Source organism: Elgaria multicarinata, chromosome 7, assembly GCF_023053635.1.
Source record: "Elgaria multicarinata webbii isolate HBS135686 ecotype San Diego chromosome 7, rElgMul1.1.pri, whole genome shotgun sequence".
Taxonomy (NCBI): Eukaryota; Metazoa; Chordata; class Lepidosauria; order Squamata; family Anguidae; genus Elgaria; species Elgaria multicarinata.
Window position 1 is genome coordinate 40,351,324 of NC_086177.1, and position 19,001 is coordinate 40,370,324.

Below are 19,001 nucleotides of genomic sequence, written 5' to 3' on the forward strand. Positions count from 1 at the left end.
TCTTATCAGGTCCTACTGTTTCTCTGTTAAGAACTAGAATTATGTCCAGACTGTTACTGGGCCCATAACCTCTTGAGGGTTATATTATTTATAAACCCTTTTGTTCACTATACCAGTGAATTAGCAGAATAGCAGCGGTTCTTAACTATGAAAGTCAGCAAAGACCAAATTAACTTCAAGACAGAGTCTGTTTTGTTTGGTACAAAAATAAAGTATTTTACTGATAGAAAATAACACAGTTTATGGCAATACAAATTTACACCAACATACTCACACACTTGGTCATACACGTTACAGCAGGGCTCACAGCAGTAGAGAGGGAATATTTTAATCTGGTTACAAAGCTCCAAAACTCTCTTTATATACACTTCCCTGAACAAATGATGAAACCACTAATTGGCAATGGCAAGACAATTAGACTTTTGCATCATCCCAATAATTCAATAAAGTCCACCTGCAAACTTGACCTTTAAGCTGATTGACTGATGCTGAGTCTTCAGTTTCTTCCAGGTTTTGCAGGCTTGTACAAAAATATGGAAATCACAAAAACCAGTCCTAATTCAGGACTCCAACACTTTGAAGGTGAGCCTTGGGTCCAGGACTTTTGAGTAGTACTCCACTGGTCTCCAGGTGGGACTTGACTTTTTGGCACAGCACACTTGAGGCTATTCTTTTCCTCTCATGGATGTACAGTCGGTAAGGTTTTCTTCTATCAGGTAAGGCTAGTGCTGGTGGTGAGTGCAAGCTTGTGTTCTTCAAACGCTTTAATCATTTCAAGAGTCCATTCTTAAAAAGCGATAAATAGCTGTATAAATAGCTTCTTCTGGCTTCCAATTTCAAAGGATACTGATGCAAGGACACAGAAGTGCTTCCAGGCTTCAGTTGTAGTCGCATTTAGGGCTCAGGCTGGCCCAGCATTGTCCCATACATCCACTTCTGAGATCAGCATGTCTTCATTGCTTTCTCGCATTGGAGATTCATCTTGGAGCAGGGTAAAAAGGGCCATCTGGTAGTTGCCTCCTTGTTGTTTAGGCAAAAGCACTTCAAGTGTTCTATTAGGCCAAAGGAAATTAGGGCCTGCAATAAGAATATCTCTGCCCAAAAGAGCCACTGGGCAATATTCAGAACACAATATTCAGAACACACAAAAAATATAGCAATTCAGTATTTCTAATCTTAGTCAGCAGAGGGCGCAAGACGTCAAGATTTTGAAATTGTCCATCCACTCCAACCACTGCTCCCCCTCTCTCTGCCGCTGGGTGCCCCAAGAGGAGACACCCCTGTCCCCGACACTTTCAATCCTCTTCGGCATAAAACATGCGCTGAGTTGGGGCACTGACCAGGGGCAGGCACTCTCTTGTTCCTGCTTTTTGCTTTCTTTTGAGTGCTTCAAATGTCCTTTCAAATGTCTTTTCTTCTAATAAAGCGTACACTTTCAAAATCTTTTCAAGGCGGGGCCTCACCCCCCTTTTCCACTCTTCTGGTCAAAAACCATGCCAATGAACTTCTTATCACTTCACCGCTTCTCTTCAAACACTTTCCTGTTTCTTTCAACTTCATCACGTCTTTCAAAACAACTTTCTTAAAACAACCTTTTCTCAGCCGCCCCTGGTTCTCATTTTCACTCTGCTCTGCGCATCTGCAGCCTTCTCTCTCTCTCCTCATCTTGCATGTGATTCCAGGCAGGGGTTCCGGTTGGCAAAACGTCTGCACTATTTGTGCTTCCGTAGCACTTAAATTCTGTTTTAAGAAGGCTTGTCTAGCCCCTGCAAGGATTTGAGCTTTAACTTCAGGCAGTAAAGACATTGAGCTGGTAAGCTTTAAGGGGTCTTCTGTGAAAGTGGGGTTCTGCGTTTTCTAATTATACAAATCTGAGGTTGTGAAAGGCACATACACAAAGTCACTCTATCTCCTTGGACTACTTCACATAAAGGCATCTAAAAACCAAACATTCTTTCTCCACTGAGATGGAAAGAGTTACTCCCTTATCTCGAGCCACGGCACGCATTAAAACAGGAGAAGCAGCAAACAACGGGAAGGAGGAGACGGAGGGGGAAGTAACGCTGAGGGGGATCTAGCCGCAGGAGGGGAAACAAAAGTATCAATTTCTTCACTTGGGCCGGGTGGAAACACAAACTGAAAATTCTTTTTCTTTCGCTTTTTCACAAACATCTTACTTTTCTGTAATTTACATTTCAACATCCTAGGAGCCGACAATCCTAAGAATGGTACATTACTTAACTACATACCTACGTATACAAATTGATTCCAATGACCATCCTTTGTAACTACAGCGTGCACAGCTGAAATTAACTTTGGATCAAACGATCCACCAGGGGGCAATCCAACACAAAAAGACGTCCATTCATGCTCACAAAAACTCTTTTTAACTCATTTTTACACAGTTTCAAATCTCCATTTCAATGAAAGCTTTCCAAATACAAAGATAACAACCCATTGGGCTTGGGGACTCTTCCAATACGGACTGTAAACTTCCCATTTCTGAGGTCTACAGAGTTACCACCCACTCCCTCATTTCCCCATCACTTGGGGTCCCTGGGAAAGGGGTTTTACTCACCAAACAGCCGCAATTCCCGTCTCTGCCCTTTCTGTCACGTCTGACTGCAATTTGTTGCTGCCTGGTTCCCTTCCGTCCGTTGGGTGGAGTCAATTTTCCAACCTTGGCTCGAATGGTCCCGTCAATTCTGTCTCCGTGGTCTGCACAGTGCACGATCCCGTCAACTGAGAGGCGGAAGAAATCTCCCGGCGATCGCTTCCTCTCAGTCAAGGCTCCCCATTCCACTGGCAGACACAGGCCGAAGCTAGGGCTTGATCCGAGTCACGGCACCAGAATTTTTGCACAAGTTCTTCGCCCCAGGGACGAAATCCAATCAGCCCCAAAGCACGACTCCACACTTCAGCAACAGAGGGTTCAAAAGCGCTTTATTGATTATAATCAAGATCTGAGTCTCTTTGAAAGCGAGCAGTCAGACAGAGAAGCAAGGAATTCAGTACAGCATTTGAAGCCTGCAAAGGGCAGTGCCCAGTAGCAGCATGAACCAATCAGAACGTAACACTGGAGCATAGCTAATCTTTGTTAAACAATCCCTTTGCTCTACTGTAAGCTAACTTTTGCACTGGAGCTGAGGCTCTTGTTGTTAGATAAGACAGACACAAGGAGACACACAAGGAGACACACAAAGAGTCGCGTACATGACTCTTTGCTTGCTGCATAATGGCTGCTTCATAGTTTCCTTTTGAAAGTCACCTATGCTAACAAAACAACACTGTAAGTTTGTATCATTAATACTAGTATGGAAATACATACTGCACTTTAATGTGTTGTGTTTCCAAAGTTACACACATTGGAAGAAGGAACGCATTAAATTGACTTAAGACGGAATAAATAACAGCGCTCAAAAGCCGGGAAACTGCTATTTGAAAGTACGCCTGTGCGTCTTGATGAGCTTCGGGGCGCACTCGAGACGCACGCAAGTGACTTCACAACGACGTGTAGACTTGCCCCTGGTTTGCATGATCACCACTGTAATGGTGGGTTGCAGTGCATGCTGGCTATGGGCTGGTTTAGGGTTGTTTAATCCTTGCATAAGTGTTCCCGTGGCTATAGCCACAGCATCTACCCACTGCAGCCTGCATATTCAAAAAGGTTACTGGCACATACTGCGGTGATTATGCAAACTGGTCCAGGGGTCCAGCAGGAACTAGTTAAAAGGTAAGCTGAGAAATGCATGAAATATGGTGAATAGTTTATTACCATTATTTTTCATTATCAAATACAATAAGTCTGTTTCTTTTCCATAAGTCCACAAAAGTACACTAATTTATTTGGAATTCACCCTGCTTTATTTGAAAACAATGTTAGACTTCTTGTACGGTTTTCAGAATGACCATTTACCAATACTTATGTTAGATCCTTTTCACTTTCTCGCCATGTGCACCTGATCTTTGGATGGGCCAAAGCATATTCAGATTTTAAATAGTTGTTGTCAGGATCAGTGTGTCATCATGAGGTAATTGTGGAAAAAAACCTTCTGTAAATTATGCTACTGTTGCTCATCATGCTTTCTTGACTCGCCAGGTGTGCTGTCTCCCTGGAGCACAGATTAGAGATGTGACTGAAGGGTTACCGAAGCTCATAAAGCCCATGGACACATACCCCTTTCTTCTCATCCATGTGGGAACAAATGATGTTGCCAAGCAGAGCTACGAAGAAACCATTTCAGACTTTGAAGTTCTGGGAAGGAACCTGAAGAACTTTGGGGCCCAGGTAGTTTTCTCATCCATCCTCCCGGTTCTTGGAAGAGGATTAGAAAGGGAAAGAAAAATACTCCGGATGAACGACTGGCTTCGAAGGTGGTGCCGTCGTGAGAGTTTTGGATTCTGGGACCACGGGCTACGCTACTTGGAACATGGACTGCTGGCAAGGGATGGGTTGCACCTCACAAGGGCTGGAAAGAATGAGTTCGGCCACAGCATGAAGAACTTCATCAGGAGGGCTTTAAACTGAATCTTGCGGGGGTGGGAGACGTAAATTTTGAGGCAACAATGGATGAAGGCCAATGCACCACAGTACAGAGAACAGCTCCAACAGAGTCCCAAAATAGTGTCTGCAACAAGGTAGGAACAAAGTCAGACTATAAAACACATGGTCCTCGATGTCTATATACTAATGCCCAGAGCATGGGAAACAAACAGAATGAACTTGAACTCTTATTACATGAAGGCAAATACGACTTGATAGGTATAACTGAAACTTGGTGGGATGACTCCCATGACTGGAATATAGCAATTGAAGGATATAACTTGTTCAAAAAGAACAGAAGAAATAGAAAGGGAGGTGGAGTTGCACTATATGTTAAAAATACCTATCCCTGCACAGAAATACAGGCGGATGAGATTGGGAGCCCCGTCGAGAGCGTCTGGATTAAAATAAATGGGGCTAGGAATAAAAAGAATATGATAATCGGAGTCTACTACCGACCACCCAATCAAGGAGAAGACGAGGACGAAACTTTTGAGAAACAAATTGCCAGTGTTTCAAGGAAGTGTGATGTAGTAGTGATGGGGGACTTCAATTACCCTGATATCTGTTGGGAGACCATTACTGCCAAAAGCGGCCCTTCCAAGAAATTCCTGACATGTATGGGTGATAACTTTCTCCTACAGAAAGTGGTGGAAGGAACTAGAGGATCGGCAATCCTTGACTTGTTATTGACCAATAGGGATGACTTAGTGGATAAAGTGGCAGTTACGGGAACTCTGGGGGAAAGTGACCACGTCATACTTGAATTCTTGATTATGAAGGAGACAAAAGTCGAGCGTAGCCATACACGTACTCTGGATTTTAGGAAAGCTGATTTTAATAAACTCAGAACTATAATAAGTAAGGTCCCGTGGCAAGGGAGCCTAAAGAGAAAAGGAGTGCAGGATGGGTGGGAGTATCTAAAAAATGAAATTTTAAAGGCACAGTTACAAACAATTCCAACAAGGAGAAAAGATAGAAGACAACAGAGGAAACCAATGTGGCTCCACAAAAAGCTTATTGATGAACTGAAAACAAAAAGGGATACATATAGGAAGTGGAAGGAAGGCCAGGCTACAAAAGAAGACTACAGACAAGTGGCGCAGAAGTGCCGTAATGGCGTCAGGAAGGCTAAAGCTGTGAATGAGCTGAGATTAGCGAGGGATGCTAAAAGCAATAAAAAGGCTTTCTTCAGATACGTGAGTAGTAAAAGGCAGAGGAAAGAAATGGTGGTTCAACTGCTTAATGAGGATGGCAAATTGATAACAGATGACAAAGAAAAGGCTGAAGTGCTCAATTCCTACTTTGCCTCGGTCTTCTCCCAAAAGCGGGTCTATGACCCCCCTGGAAAAAGTGAAGCAGAAGTTGAGGGGGCAGGATTGCAGTTTGAGATTGATAAACAAATGGTCAAAGGACACCTAATTTCCTTGAATGAGTTCAAATCCCCAGGGCCCGATGAACTGCATCCAAGAGTAATGAAGGAGCTAGCGGAAGAACTCTCAGAACCTTTGTCTATTATCTTTGCAAAATCATGGAAGACGGGTGAGGTGCCGGACGACTGGAGGAGGGCTAACGTTGTCCCTATCTTCAAAAAGGGCAAAAAGGAGGAACCTGGGAACTACAGACCAGTCAGTCTGACATCCATCCCTGGGAAAATTCTGGAGCACATTATAAAGAAGTCAATCTGTAAACACCTTGAAATCAATGCAGTGATTACTAGAAGCCAACATGGATTTGTCAGGAACAAATCCTGTCAGACTAATTTGATCTCATTTTTTGATAGGATAACCTCCCTTGTGGACTGTGGGAATGCTGTGGATGTCATATATCTTGACTTCAGCAAAGCTTTTGACAAAGTACCACATGACATTCTGATTAACAAACTAGCTAAAAGTGGGCTAGATGGAACAACTATTAGGTGGATTCACAGTTGGCTACAGAATCGGACTCAAAGAGTACTTATCAATGGAACCTTCTCAAACTGGGGAGAGGCAACGAGTGGGGTGCCGCAGGGCTCAGTCCTGGGCCCAGTGCTCTTCAACATTTTTATTAATGATTTGGACGAGGAGGTGCAGGGAACGCTGATCAAATTTGCAGATGACACAAAATTGGGTGGGATAGCTAATACCCTGGAAGACAGAAACAAACTTCAAAGTGATCTTGATAGGCTGGAGTGCTGGGCTGAAAACAACAGAATGAAATTTAATAGGGATAAATGCCAAGTTCTACATTTAGGGAATAGAAACCAAATGCACAGTTACAAGATGGGGGACACTTGGCTCAGCAATACTACAAACGAGAAAGATCTTGGAATTGTTGTAGATCACAAGCTGAATATGAGCCAACAGTGCGATATGGCTGCAAGAAAGGCAAATGCTATTTTGGGCTGCATTAATAGAAGTATAGCTTCCAAATCACGTGAGGTACTGGTTCCTCTCTATTCGGCCCTGGTTAGGCCTCATCTAGAGTATTGCGTCCAGTTCTGGGCTCCACAATTCAAGAAGGACGCAGACAAGCTGGAGCGTGTTCAGAAGAGGGCAACCAGGATGATCAGAGGTCTAGAAACAAAGCCCTATGGAGAGAGACTGAAAGAACTGGGCATGTTTAGCCTGGAGAAGAGAAGATTGAGGGGAGACATGATAGCAGTCTTCAAATACTTAAAAGGTTGTCACACAGAGGAGGGCCAGGATCTCTTCTCGATCCTCCCAGAGTGCAGGACACGAAATAACGGGCTCAAGTTAAAGGAAGCCAGATTCCGGCTGGACATCAGGAAAAACTTCCTGACTGTTAGAGCAGTGCGACGGTGGAATCAGCTGCCTAGGGAGGTTGTGGGCTCTCCCACACTAGAGGCCTTCAAGAGGCAGCTGGACAACCATCTGTCAGGGATGCTTTTGGGTGGATTCCTGCATTGAGCAGGGGGTTGGACTCGATGGCCTTGTAGGCCCCTTCCAACTCTGCTATTCTATGATTCTATGATTCTTTTTTAAAATAAATATCCCATGGTTATTCTGAAATAATAATAAGAGAATGATTCTAAAAATGTACAGGGAGCTGTAGAACTTTGCAGCATGAAGGTAGGTGTGTGTGTGTTTTTGCATGCGCACATGCACCTTGAGGACTAGCCTGCCTGAGCCAAGAGGAGGCTAAGGATACACTTAATTGGGGGATGTACTCAAAAAGGCATTTTTATGACATCCAAACAGACACTTTTAACATACATTTTAAAGCACACATTTATTTGTGTCACTGGATTTTACTAGCTGGATACAAAATGGGATCTAAATTAGTCTGGAAGTCCAAGCTATGATGCAAAGGAATTATATCATCACTGTATGGTAGGGCCTAGAGGCCTTCACACCCCGGATCAAGGCCTGCTCCAGTACTCCCCATATTGCATGATGGAAGACAAAGGGATGTGAGAACTTTAGATTTTATGGAAGCCTTGGATACTGCTCCTACACAGTCATAGGGCAGCTGAGCACTAGACCAAGAAGCTGGACATCAGTTGTGGAAGGGATCACATGATGTCAAGCTGCTCTGGATGCACTCCACGGGTTCACCTCTTAGAAGCCCGTCACCATCTGATGCTTCCAGCCATTTTCTTTGCCTCCTCAGGAAGTAATGTGAAGGGTATATTGGGGAGGGCTCCAAGTTGTAGCATAGGCCTCACACCACATTTCTGAGGCATACTAATACTGATGTCATCAGTGTGCCCCCGTACCCCTACAGCAGGGTTGGGCAATTTGGTGGGTCATTGTTGAACTTGTGCTCCTGAGGAAGGACTTCCTAGGCCTACAAAGAAATATTATTTTAGCATCTGGGTTTCCTCCCTCTTTTTTCTTCCTCCAGGAATTTTGGCTTACAACTCCCATCAGCCCTAGCAAGCATGCACAGTAGTGAGGGATGATGGGACTTGTAGGTTAAAACATTTGGAAGGTCACAAATTGCCCACTCCTGCCCTAGAGGTTTGTGCAAAGGCTTAGCAAGGCCTTTATGTACCAGCAGAGGGCAGAGTAGAGTGATAGCTTAAAAGTCAAAAATTACTTTAAATGAACTTCTTTGGAAATCTAGGTAAATTGTACGGTGTTTCCAAATCAGACTGGGAATGCAGCAGATTTTCAATATAAAGGTGTTTAAAAATAAAGCAATTTGATGGATTTGTTTTAGTTCATTTCAGGTTAAAACACTACAGAACAAGGGATTAAAAAGCAAACATTTCTCTGTGCATGGCCAGCCAGCCAGTCTGCTGGCCCATTGGCTAGCAGCACTGGTCTTTGGGAGATCCTGAACAGTCCAACACTATGTCATAGAATCATAGAATAGTTGAGTTTGGAAGGGTAGCCATCGAGTCCAAGCCCCTCTTCAATGCAAGACTGTTGATGACAGGTTTCTCTTCCAAACAAATATGTTGGTGGTAAAAAATCATTTATTTATTTATTTTATTTATTACATTTTTATACCACCCAATAGCTGAAGCTGTCTGGGCGGTTCACAAAAATTAAAACCATGAAGAGCATAAAAAACAACCAACAATCTGCCAAGTTGAATGTTGGCACTTGTGGCAGCAGTGGGAGATAAGAAGAGTCAGAGTAGCTGCACTGTGTGTACCTTTCCATTGTATTTATTTATTTATTTCTATACAAAAATTAAAACCATTCAAAGTATAAAACAACAGTATAAAACCATAATACTCTTCTTTTTTTACTCCTGGACATATTAATTAATTAATTAATTAAATTTATATACTGCCCCATAGCAGAAGCTCTCTGGGCGGTTTACAAAGGTTAAAAACAGTGAACATTAAAAACCAATATACAAAAATTTAAAAACATCAAAAGCATAAAAACAACAATATCCATTTAAAACAACTATTCTGGTGCCTGGGAGAAGATAGAAGTCTTGACCTGGTGTGAAAAGATAACAATGTTGGCGCCAGGCGAGCCTCATCGGGGAGATCATTCCATTATGGGGGGGGGGGCACCGCTGAAAAGGCCCTCTCCCTTGTTGCCATCCTCCGAGCTTCCCTTGGAGTAGTCACTTGGAGGATGACCTTAGATGTTGAGCGTAGTATATGGGTAGGTTCATATCAGGAGAGGCGTTTCTTGCACACAAAAATTCCTGCTGCGGTGGCACATTCAGTGGCAGGGGGGTGGGGGTGGCCCCTGATGGGTTCCAGAGGAGGGCAACGTGACCCCCTGCCCTCCAGAATTAGCCCACCCCTTGGCTAGAGGCCCATTTGTAATGGGTTCCTTTATGTTTCATAAGATCACAGCTCCAGAATTGGGTTGGAGCCAAGCAAAACCGTTTCTGGAGCTCAATCCTGTGCATGTTTGCTCAGAAATCTCTAAAGTTAAATGAGACTTACTTCCAGTATGCATAAGAACACCCCCTTCCTCCAGCCCAATCCTATGTGCATTCACTCGGAATCAAAGGGTAGTATCCAACTTTAGTCCAACAGTAGAGTAGAACCACTGAAACGAATGAAGCAAGTTAGTTATGACTAAGGTAAGTCCCATTAATTTCAATGGGACTACTCTATGTTGGGGTAACATTGGGTACTACCCAATGCCCATAAATTTAGTTCGATGGGGCTTACTCCCAAGTAAGTGCAGCTTCCAAAGAACCTTCCCTTCTTTAAGATCCACAAGAAAAAAATAAAGAGGGTGGTAGAGGGAGGATCCCTTTCGCCCATGCTTAGACCGCCTCAAACCAGTAGATGGCCCCCGATCTCTCTCCATAGCGCTCTCTGCCGAGAGAGAGAGAGAGAGAGAGAGAGAGAGAGAGAGAGAGATTCCTCCTCCTCCTCCCTGCCTGGCTGTGCGCATGGAATGTGTGCGCAAATGTAGGACTGGCAGGAAACGCGGCTGAGGGAAAGAAATCCTCCCGGCCGCTGCTGTCTCCGTCCGGCAGCCACATCGGCGAGCGGACGAAAGAGCTTCGCGGCGGCGGCGGCAGCAACTACTCGCTCTCGCGAGGTGAAGAGGCCGCCGCTGGACTGGGGCCGGTGCGCGCGCGCGCGCTTGTATATGAAACGAAGCCCTCGCCCGGCTTGGGCTCTCTGGGAGTCGGGAATGCCGCCGCCGCCACCGCCTTCTCCTCCTCCTCCTCCCACGCCTTCCGCTTGCACCTCGGGCCAGGAGGTGGCTGCGTGAGGCAGCAGGGGGAAGCGGGAAGAAGGCAGGCAGGAAAGCCAGACCGCCAGCAGGAAGAGGGGAAAGAAAAGCGAACCCGAGGAGCGCAGACGCAGCGCCAGCAGGGAAGAGGATTAGTGCCACGGGAAGGCAGCTTGTGCTGCGGTCTTGCCTGTGGAAATAAGCCCCCGCCCCCGGGCTTCTCTCTGCGGCTGAAATGAAGAGGCGTCATGTAGCAATAATCTCGGAATTACCCTTCGCTTTCTCGCCTGTTTAATCCCGCCCTCCTCTTCCTCCTCCTCTTCCAGGCAGTAAGGGGCGCCAGAAGCCTTCCCCCCTCCTTCCCTTCCTCTCCTATTTATATATATATATATATATATATATATATATATATATATATATATATATAGCATTTTGGAATTAATTTTAGTCGCCCGTGTGGCGAGGAAACGAAGGGGTCCGCGACGCGAGTAGTTGTCACCAGCAACCACACACACACCTCAGCCTAAAAAAGAAAAGAAGGGGGAGCAACAATGACCGAAGAGAGCTCAGACGTTCCCAAAGAGTTGCTAGGTAAGCATGTGCATTTCTTCCTCTCTTCGCCCCCCACCTCTCTCCCCTGCTGGGTGAATAACAAGCGCTTAAGTGCATGGGGGATATATGGGGAGGAGGGCTCGTTTCCTGCCACAGATATTCAGGTAAGAGCTGAGGTCTGTGCCTGCTCCCCCCGCATTCAAGGCGTTCCATTGCCCTTTGCATTAAATGCTCCATTGTGGGGAGGGGAAATGTAGTTACTTGTTTTCTCGGCTAGGAAGGTAGGAGGAGGGTAGGTGGTGATGGTCGGCGAAAGCCGAGCAGTTTCCCTCGATCTCCCCCCTCCCCTGTTGCTGGAGGAGATTTGCTTACGGGTTAAAGGGAGGGGGGCGTGAGGGGGGGAGTGAAAATTGCACAGCCTTTCAAAACCTTGGAAATAGGCAAAAGGTACGGAGCGTTCCGCATCTGTAAACCAACTAAGTGAAAGGGATATTAACTCCTAGAGGCGGGGTTGATTAAGGCTGCCTGTTCCTGAAAGCCAACGTTTCCTGTTCTCCTTTGCCCTGCTGGTGTTCAGCCGAGGGAAAGGCAGCTGGCAGCCCTTGGGATCGCTCAAGCCTCCGGGGTCTTCTCGTGTGGCCCCAGCAGAAACTCCATTCGTAGTGGTTTCTTCCTTCTCACCCCATTAAATGTATCTTAGTTCTCTCCTGTAAAACTATCCCCCCACCACCACCGTACTAGGGTTCTGATTCAGATCAGCTCCCCTATACTTACTCTGGGGTAAAAATGAAAAAAAGAGAAGATGTTGCTGCTAGATCCAGATTTAGACACAGGAAAAGAGAACCCAGGGGTTGGCAACATGGTGACCATCAGCAACATGGTGACCATAGGCACCAATGTGCCCATGGACACTTTTCTTGGCATCTGGCAAGGTGCCCTACCCCTTCCACTTATTTTTTTTAAAAATTCTTAATGGCCACTGGTGATGAATATGTTTCTGTTGATTTTGAAAACTGTGAGTTCAAAGGAATTTTTTAGTGTTTGGGCGCAGGCCATGCCTGCCATCTACTCAGTTTTGGGCCAGTTACTTGTCTTTTGCCATGCCTCCCATGGCAGCCATTTTGTGGTGGTGGCCAGGACAGATTCTCAACATGAGCCCACAGTCCAAAAAGGTTATCTCCTTCTGTAACCTTTCATTCTCAAGAGTGTTCTCCTGTTCTCAACCTTGCACAAGCTAAGGCAGAAGCTAGCCTGCCCAGAATGTCATGTCTTCCAGATGCTTTGGACTACACCTTTGATCATTCCTGACCATTGGCCATGCTGCCTGGGGCTGATGGTGGTGTTGTCCAAACCATCTGGAGGTGCTAGGTTGGGGAAGGCTGATGAAGGCAAATGGGCTTTAACTGATCAGGTTCATAACAGGGATGGCTTTGCGAAGCATCTGTTGCTATTCATGCTTGGGTATATTTTAAAGCCCCTTGCCTGTGTCTTGATTTGCAAGTGTGTAGTTGGTTAGCAGAGCTGATGTTCCTGGTCCTTCAGCTCTCATTTGATTTATTTATTTTAGGCATTTATGTTCTGCCCTATAATAAAGTTCTCTGGGCAGTCTACAACAATATTTATTTAAATATAAAGTTTGACATTGGTAAGGCTCATTAGGGGAATATATCAATATTTCCTTTGCCTAGTCCACCACAAATGTACAATGCAGATGCATGTGGTTCCCACTTTCCAGGGAGGGAGCTGAAGTTGATAGCCTGGTGCTTTGCCTATTGACTTGAGAGTAAGTCCCACTGAGTTCAGTATAGCTTTCTCCCAAGTAAATATTTCTAGATTGTAGCTTGAGATATAGGCCTTAGCTAGACCTAAGGATTATCCCAGGCAAACGGAGGGGTCGTCCCTGCCTGCTCCCGGGATCCCCTGTGTGGTGTTTGGATGCACAGGGATGATCCCGGGACAATCCCGGGATATAGGCCTGGTCTAGCCATGGCCATAGTGACCTAGCTAGGAAAGATGCAGCTCTTCTTGTCCTTCTAAAGTATATTGGATGTAGAGTGGTATATATATTGTGTAAATAAATAAATAAATTATGCAGCACCTCATTTTGTCTGAGCTACCCACCATTCACAACTCTCCTTCCTCTCCGAACGTCCTATTGCTCATGCAGATACATATATGGTGGTTGCTCTATGAAATAGCTGGGCCTAAGTGGTTAGGTTTATCTGCAGATATTAAATGTTTAATCTCCTATTTCTTACAAATCCAATCAAGTATTTTTTTTAAAAAAAATTATACTGTTTAAAATACCACAATCTACTGTTGTTAATATAAGAACATAAGAAGTAGGGGTGTGCACGGACCCCCGCTCCGCTTCACTTCCAGATCCGCGATTTGCGGATCGGGCCGCTTCGCTCCACCCATGCCCGCTCCGCTCCGGAGCTCCGGATCCGGATCGGAGCTCCGTTTTCTCCCCCCCATAGGCTTGCATTAAGCTAAAAAAGTATACAACTTTTTTTCTTTGAAAGTTAGAAACCTCACGTTTGGCACCATGACACCTCATGGAGGTATACACACGCACGCCAAGACTCAAGGCAGTCCCATCATCCCCTGATTTTTGGGGAATTTATGAAAATCCAACACGCCATTCACACCCCTTTCGATAGCTCCGTCAATTTGCACGTTAAAAACTTCAAACTCGCCACCATGATAGCTTATCCAGGGACACACACGCACGCCCAGACTCAAGGCAGTCCCATCATCCCCTGATTTTTGGGGAATTTATGAAAATCGGGCACCCCATTCACACCCCTTTCGATAGCTCTGTCAATTTGCACGTTAAAAACCTCAAACTCGCCACCATGATAGCTTATCCAAGGATACACACGCACGCACAGACTCAAGGCAGTCCCATCATCCCCTGATTTTTGGGGAATTTATGAAAATCCAACACCCCATTCACACCCCTTTTGATAGCTCCGTCAATTTGCACATTAAAATCCTCAAACTCACCACCATGATAGCTTATCCAGGGATACACATGCACGCCCAGACTCAAGGCAGTCCCATCATCCCCTGTTTTTTGGCAGGGCTTAAACCTGCAGACATCTCAATGGGGCCATTTCAAAGGAAATCCCAACATGCCATGAATTTGGGAGTAGAGATCAACCTAAATGAATCTTCTTCCACACTTGAAAAATGGATTTGGAACTTCCAAAACTCTTAAGTGAGCGCAGGAAGGACTTCTCCCCTGAGTCAAAGCCACACACATGCAACATCCCTGCGAGGTGGGCAGGGGAGGAGGGAGGGAAGGCAGGCAGGCAGGCAGCAGACATTTCTGGGGGCATAAGGAAGTGAGCCAAGGATAAGCCAGTAATGCATATAAAATGGAATAAATAAATAAATAAACAAAGGAGGGGTGGAATTAAAAGCAGCAGTGTTGCTGAATAAACAACAAGAAGAACTTTTTAAAAAAAGGCTATATCTGTCTTTTACCAGCAATAGGGGGACGTGCCCAGGGGAGGGGGATGCAGCTGCCAGTTCAACTCATGAAAGCCATTGCTTCACCACGAGAGCTCTGAGGAGTAGAACTCTCACTTCAACTCATGATAGGCATTGCTCCACTGGGTTACTCTCTTTGGAGGGCTCTGATTGCCCTCCAAGTACAGGAGAGAGTGGGGGCACGTCCACATGGGATGCCCTAGGGGAGCTTATCCCCTTGCACCACATCTTTTCAGTTGTTCCCCAAAGTTAGGGTGGGTAGCAGTGCTGTGTTTCTATCTCTTATTCTTGGCTTAGTATATGATTTCAGGTTGTGTTTGTGCATTTGGTGGGGCTACTGTTTTAAAAAACACTGGGAAAAGTCCGTTCAGACTAAGAAAGAGAAGTTCCCAGAATCCCAAGTTACCCGTTTTGCCTATCCCCTCCTCCAACTGTGGGATCATGTGATCATGACCGGGAGTTGACTCTGCCCCTCAGCCCTTCGGAAAAGGTATTTTCCCGCCGGTTTTTAAAAAAATTCTAGCACACGAACCGCAGCACGCAGAGAGCTGAGAGTAGGCTCAAAATGACCCCCACCCACGACTCTCCAAGTACAAGAATTTTCAGAAAGATAGCTTCAAAAACAACACAGTTATCCCCTTTTCTTTTCCGCAATGCAATCCTATGGGTGAAATGTTTCAAGATGGCGATCAGATCAGACCGCGGAAACCGGAGCGCTCCGAAAATGGGAGCTTCTCTTCGCCTTGCTTCTAGGGGTCCGCAGTCCGCTTCTACTCCGCCTCTGGGCAAGGCGGAGCAGGCCAATTCGCTCCTGCTTCTGCGCTTCTAATCGGAGCGGAGCACATGCCTAATAAGAAGAGACATGCTGGATCAGACCATGGGTCCATCTAGTCCAGCACTCTGTTTGAGCCATGGCCAACCAGCTGTCGACAAGGAACCCACAGGTAGGACACAGATGTAACAGCACCTTCCTGCCCATGTTCCCCAGCAACTGGTGTTTATAGGCTTACTGCCTCGGATACTGGAGGTAGCATATAGCCATCAGGACTAGTAGCCATTGATATATCTGTTATGAATTTCTGATTCACAACAGTAGATATGTTCCACTGGTAGCACTCTGGTGCCCACTGTATAAGACCATTGGGAATAGTTGGGAAATCTTTATTGCTAGTAGCAATATTTGGGGCAGGTTCCTCTGACTGCCAACTGTGTACCAGATTGCAACCCATTACTTTGTCTCTCAGAACTCAATGGAATCTATTAAAAATCCTCTTCTGTACAGCTCTGCCCTTATATTTTGTTTCTATAACACAGAAATAGAACCCTAAATTTGTGTGTGTGTGTGTGTGTGTGTGTGTGTGTGTGTGTGTGTGTCTTTCTTTTGATAGAATATTAAAGTTACTAAAAGCTGATGTGGCTGAAGTGGAAAAAATGTGAACAACTTCCCAAGAGTATTGGGGTGAGATAGCCATAACAATGAATAGATGGTTATAACTGGCTGTGTGAACCCTGTAGATTGTGAAAATGTCATGAAAAGTCTGATAGTGCATAGATAGTTGTCCTTGCTATGTATTTAATGAATTTGAAGGTATGGATAGGAAAAATAATTCTTATGCACAGAATATTTTTTAAGTGTATGCAAGAACTTGCTTTGAATAATGTAGAGTGCCAGAAGAGAAGGCTGCTTTAAAAGGGTGACCATTGCTGGAGGGATGGCGAAGAGCTGGGTGTAGAAGCAAATGGGCATATTTGATTTCAGCTCTTCTTGGCAACTTTTAGATGGATAAAATTTCTCACAGACTAATGGATTTTAAATAGAAATTAATAAACAACGATAGATTAGTGCATTGCTTATCTAGAAAAACAAACCTGAATTTTCTTCCATTGCACACATAAATTAGATGTTTTAATGATTAATATAATACCACTTACCCTAACATCTGTCAGTGTTCAGAATTAAAGCTTGATCATCAATACTTGTGTGCTCTGAGGGTCCTGCTGTGTCTTCAAGATGTAGCAAAATTTCTCCCAAGTTTCACTGTGCACGCACCTTGGTCTTTTGGGTGGATCAGCTTACCAAAGTGATACCTTGCCTTCCTCAATTAATGTGTTACAAGATACATGATCCGAAGATGCATTAGTTAAGCTGCTTTAAGATGGTCATGAAAAACGTAGCTGTTATGCTTACTGTGAGCTGTTCTTCCTTGATGTGTCCTGGACTAGCTCTAAAGGTATAGGTTAACCTCTGGCTACCCACTGATTGGCAGAACCTTTCAAATTTTCAAAGAAAGCTTCGGTCACCACCTCCTTGGCTCCTCCTCCGTCTCGAGCTCCTCAGCCCAAGTCTTTGCCACATCAAGAGGAAAAACCCAATCTGGAAGAGCAACAACAACACAAAGTAGATTGTGGAACAACGTGCATTGAACCATTCAACAACAGGTGGACAGCTTTCAGCCGAAAGCGTAATGCAGGAAGGCATGACTTCAGAAGCTAAGCAAACAACAAGCAATACAAGGATAGGTGGCAAAAAGCCTAGCAATTACCATCCACCAATGCATAAAATGGGTGGGCTTGGAGCTACTCTGGGAGAAGTCAGGCAAAAACAGCTTAGTTGTATTTTCTCATGACTTCTCCCTACAAGCTCCAGAGGTATGGGACATACCAAAGCTATAGTGATACAGAGTGGGGAACAACAGTTCTGAAGAGTGGTAGGACCTCCTTTTAAGCGTCATCGAGTAACAGCCTGAAGGAACTTGTGACTGAAGGCCACCCTGGTGTTGATCTACTCCTGAATACTATAATGATTAACAAAAGGGTGATTAGCAGCCCACATGGCCGTTCATTCATTTCTTCCCAGGACAACCTGGACTGAAGAACCCATGCAGTGAAAGCCTGTCTAGTGAAATGAGCTAGTACCCTGGTAGGTGGAGGAGTTTGTGATTCCTTATAGGCCTCCGCAATACAGGCCCTCATCCACTTATTGAAATTCGGGGGCTGAGACTCTCTTGCCACTTCCAAAAACGATGAACAGGGCCTGATCTATTCTATAGGGTCTTGTACGGTTGATATAAATCTTGAGGACCCTACACAAATCCAGGGAGTACCAAGCTTTCTCACTCAGGAGTTGTGGATTGAGGTTAAAGGAGAGCAGGACCTGCTCTTGTTCTCTTATAACATCCCCTGACCAGATGTTCTACTGCTAGTAGAGTGAGGTGGATGGCCTGGAGCTCTAGGACATTTATATGGAGGGTCTTCTCCTGCTAGTTTCATAGCTGCTGTGTGAAAAAGGAGCTGTACACAGCATCCCACCCTCCAGGCAGGCATCCATCATCACTACTGTTCTGCCTCTGATCGTGAGAGGGGACACTCCTGTGTGTGGTAGAGTCAAAACCCACCAGTCCAGCGACTGGAGAACCTTGTATGTGAAGCTGATCTGCATTTATAGAGCTTTTAAGATCTCATCCTGAAGAGGGGGCAGGAAGGAGAGGAGGGGTTGAAGATCGAGCATTGTCCATGGCACAATTCCCAGGCAGGAGACAAGTAGGCCCAGTAGGCGGGAAGGGATTAGTAAAGGGAGGCATCGTCATGAGTGGGTTTCCCAGAGAGCCTGTAATAGTGTCTGTTCACTGTGAGGAGCCAGAAACATGGTGAATTGTGTTATGTCCAGGATCCCATCATTGTGAGGTGACTTACTGTTAGGTTGACTGTCCAGATGGCCTCTTGATTTGAGGGAGCCATGAGTAGCAGGTATCCAGATGGGTTGAATTGGCCACTCCCTGTTCTCTGATGGTGGCCAAACTGCTACTAGAATCTTGGTAAAAACCTGGGGACTGGAAGAGAGGCTGAATGGGAGAACCTGGTAGTGCCAGTGTTGGTTCTGCACACAGAAGCACAAGAAACGGCTGTGTTGGCTGTGGATGGCTACGTGTAGGTATGCATCCTGAAAGTCCACTGATGGTAGGAAAGCTCCCGAAGGGATGGCTTGGCTATAGTGGACAGTGTCTTCATATGGAACTTTTTGATTGAGAAATAAGGGCTGCAGTCTCAGGTTGAGTATCAAGCATGTCCCTCCTCTCCTTTTATCCGCAGGAAACACGGTTGAGTAGAAGCCTGTGTGTCTTTCAGAGGCAGGAAGCAATTCTATTGCATTTAAGGTCTGTAAACATGACAAAATACAGTCTGTAACTTCCTGATCTCTTGGGAGGGCGAAGGAAAGGAACCGGTCCTGATTTCTTGGGACAGATTCCAGGGCTTAGCCTCTTGCCACCGTGTCTAGGAGCCAGCTGTCCCTTGAA

The 19,001-nt window shown here is 45.3% G+C and overlaps 1 protein-coding gene across 2 annotated transcripts in view; it reads left to right on the forward strand.

Annotated features, from left to right (window-relative positions):
• Positions 1 to 11,085: 11,085 nt before the first annotated feature.
• Positions 11,086 to 19,001, forward strand: part of CARMIL1 (capping protein regulator and myosin 1 linker 1) — a 172,535-nt gene continuing 164,619 nt past the window's right edge. For both annotated transcript variants that reach the window (XM_063130459.1, XM_063130460.1), the window contains exon 1: positions 11,086 to 11,247. In XM_063130459.1, the coding sequence (XP_062986529.1) occupies positions 11,208 to 11,247 (40 nt within the window). In that variant the 5' untranslated portion in view covers positions 11,086 to 11,207. The remainder of the gene's footprint in view (positions 11,248 to 19,001) is intronic.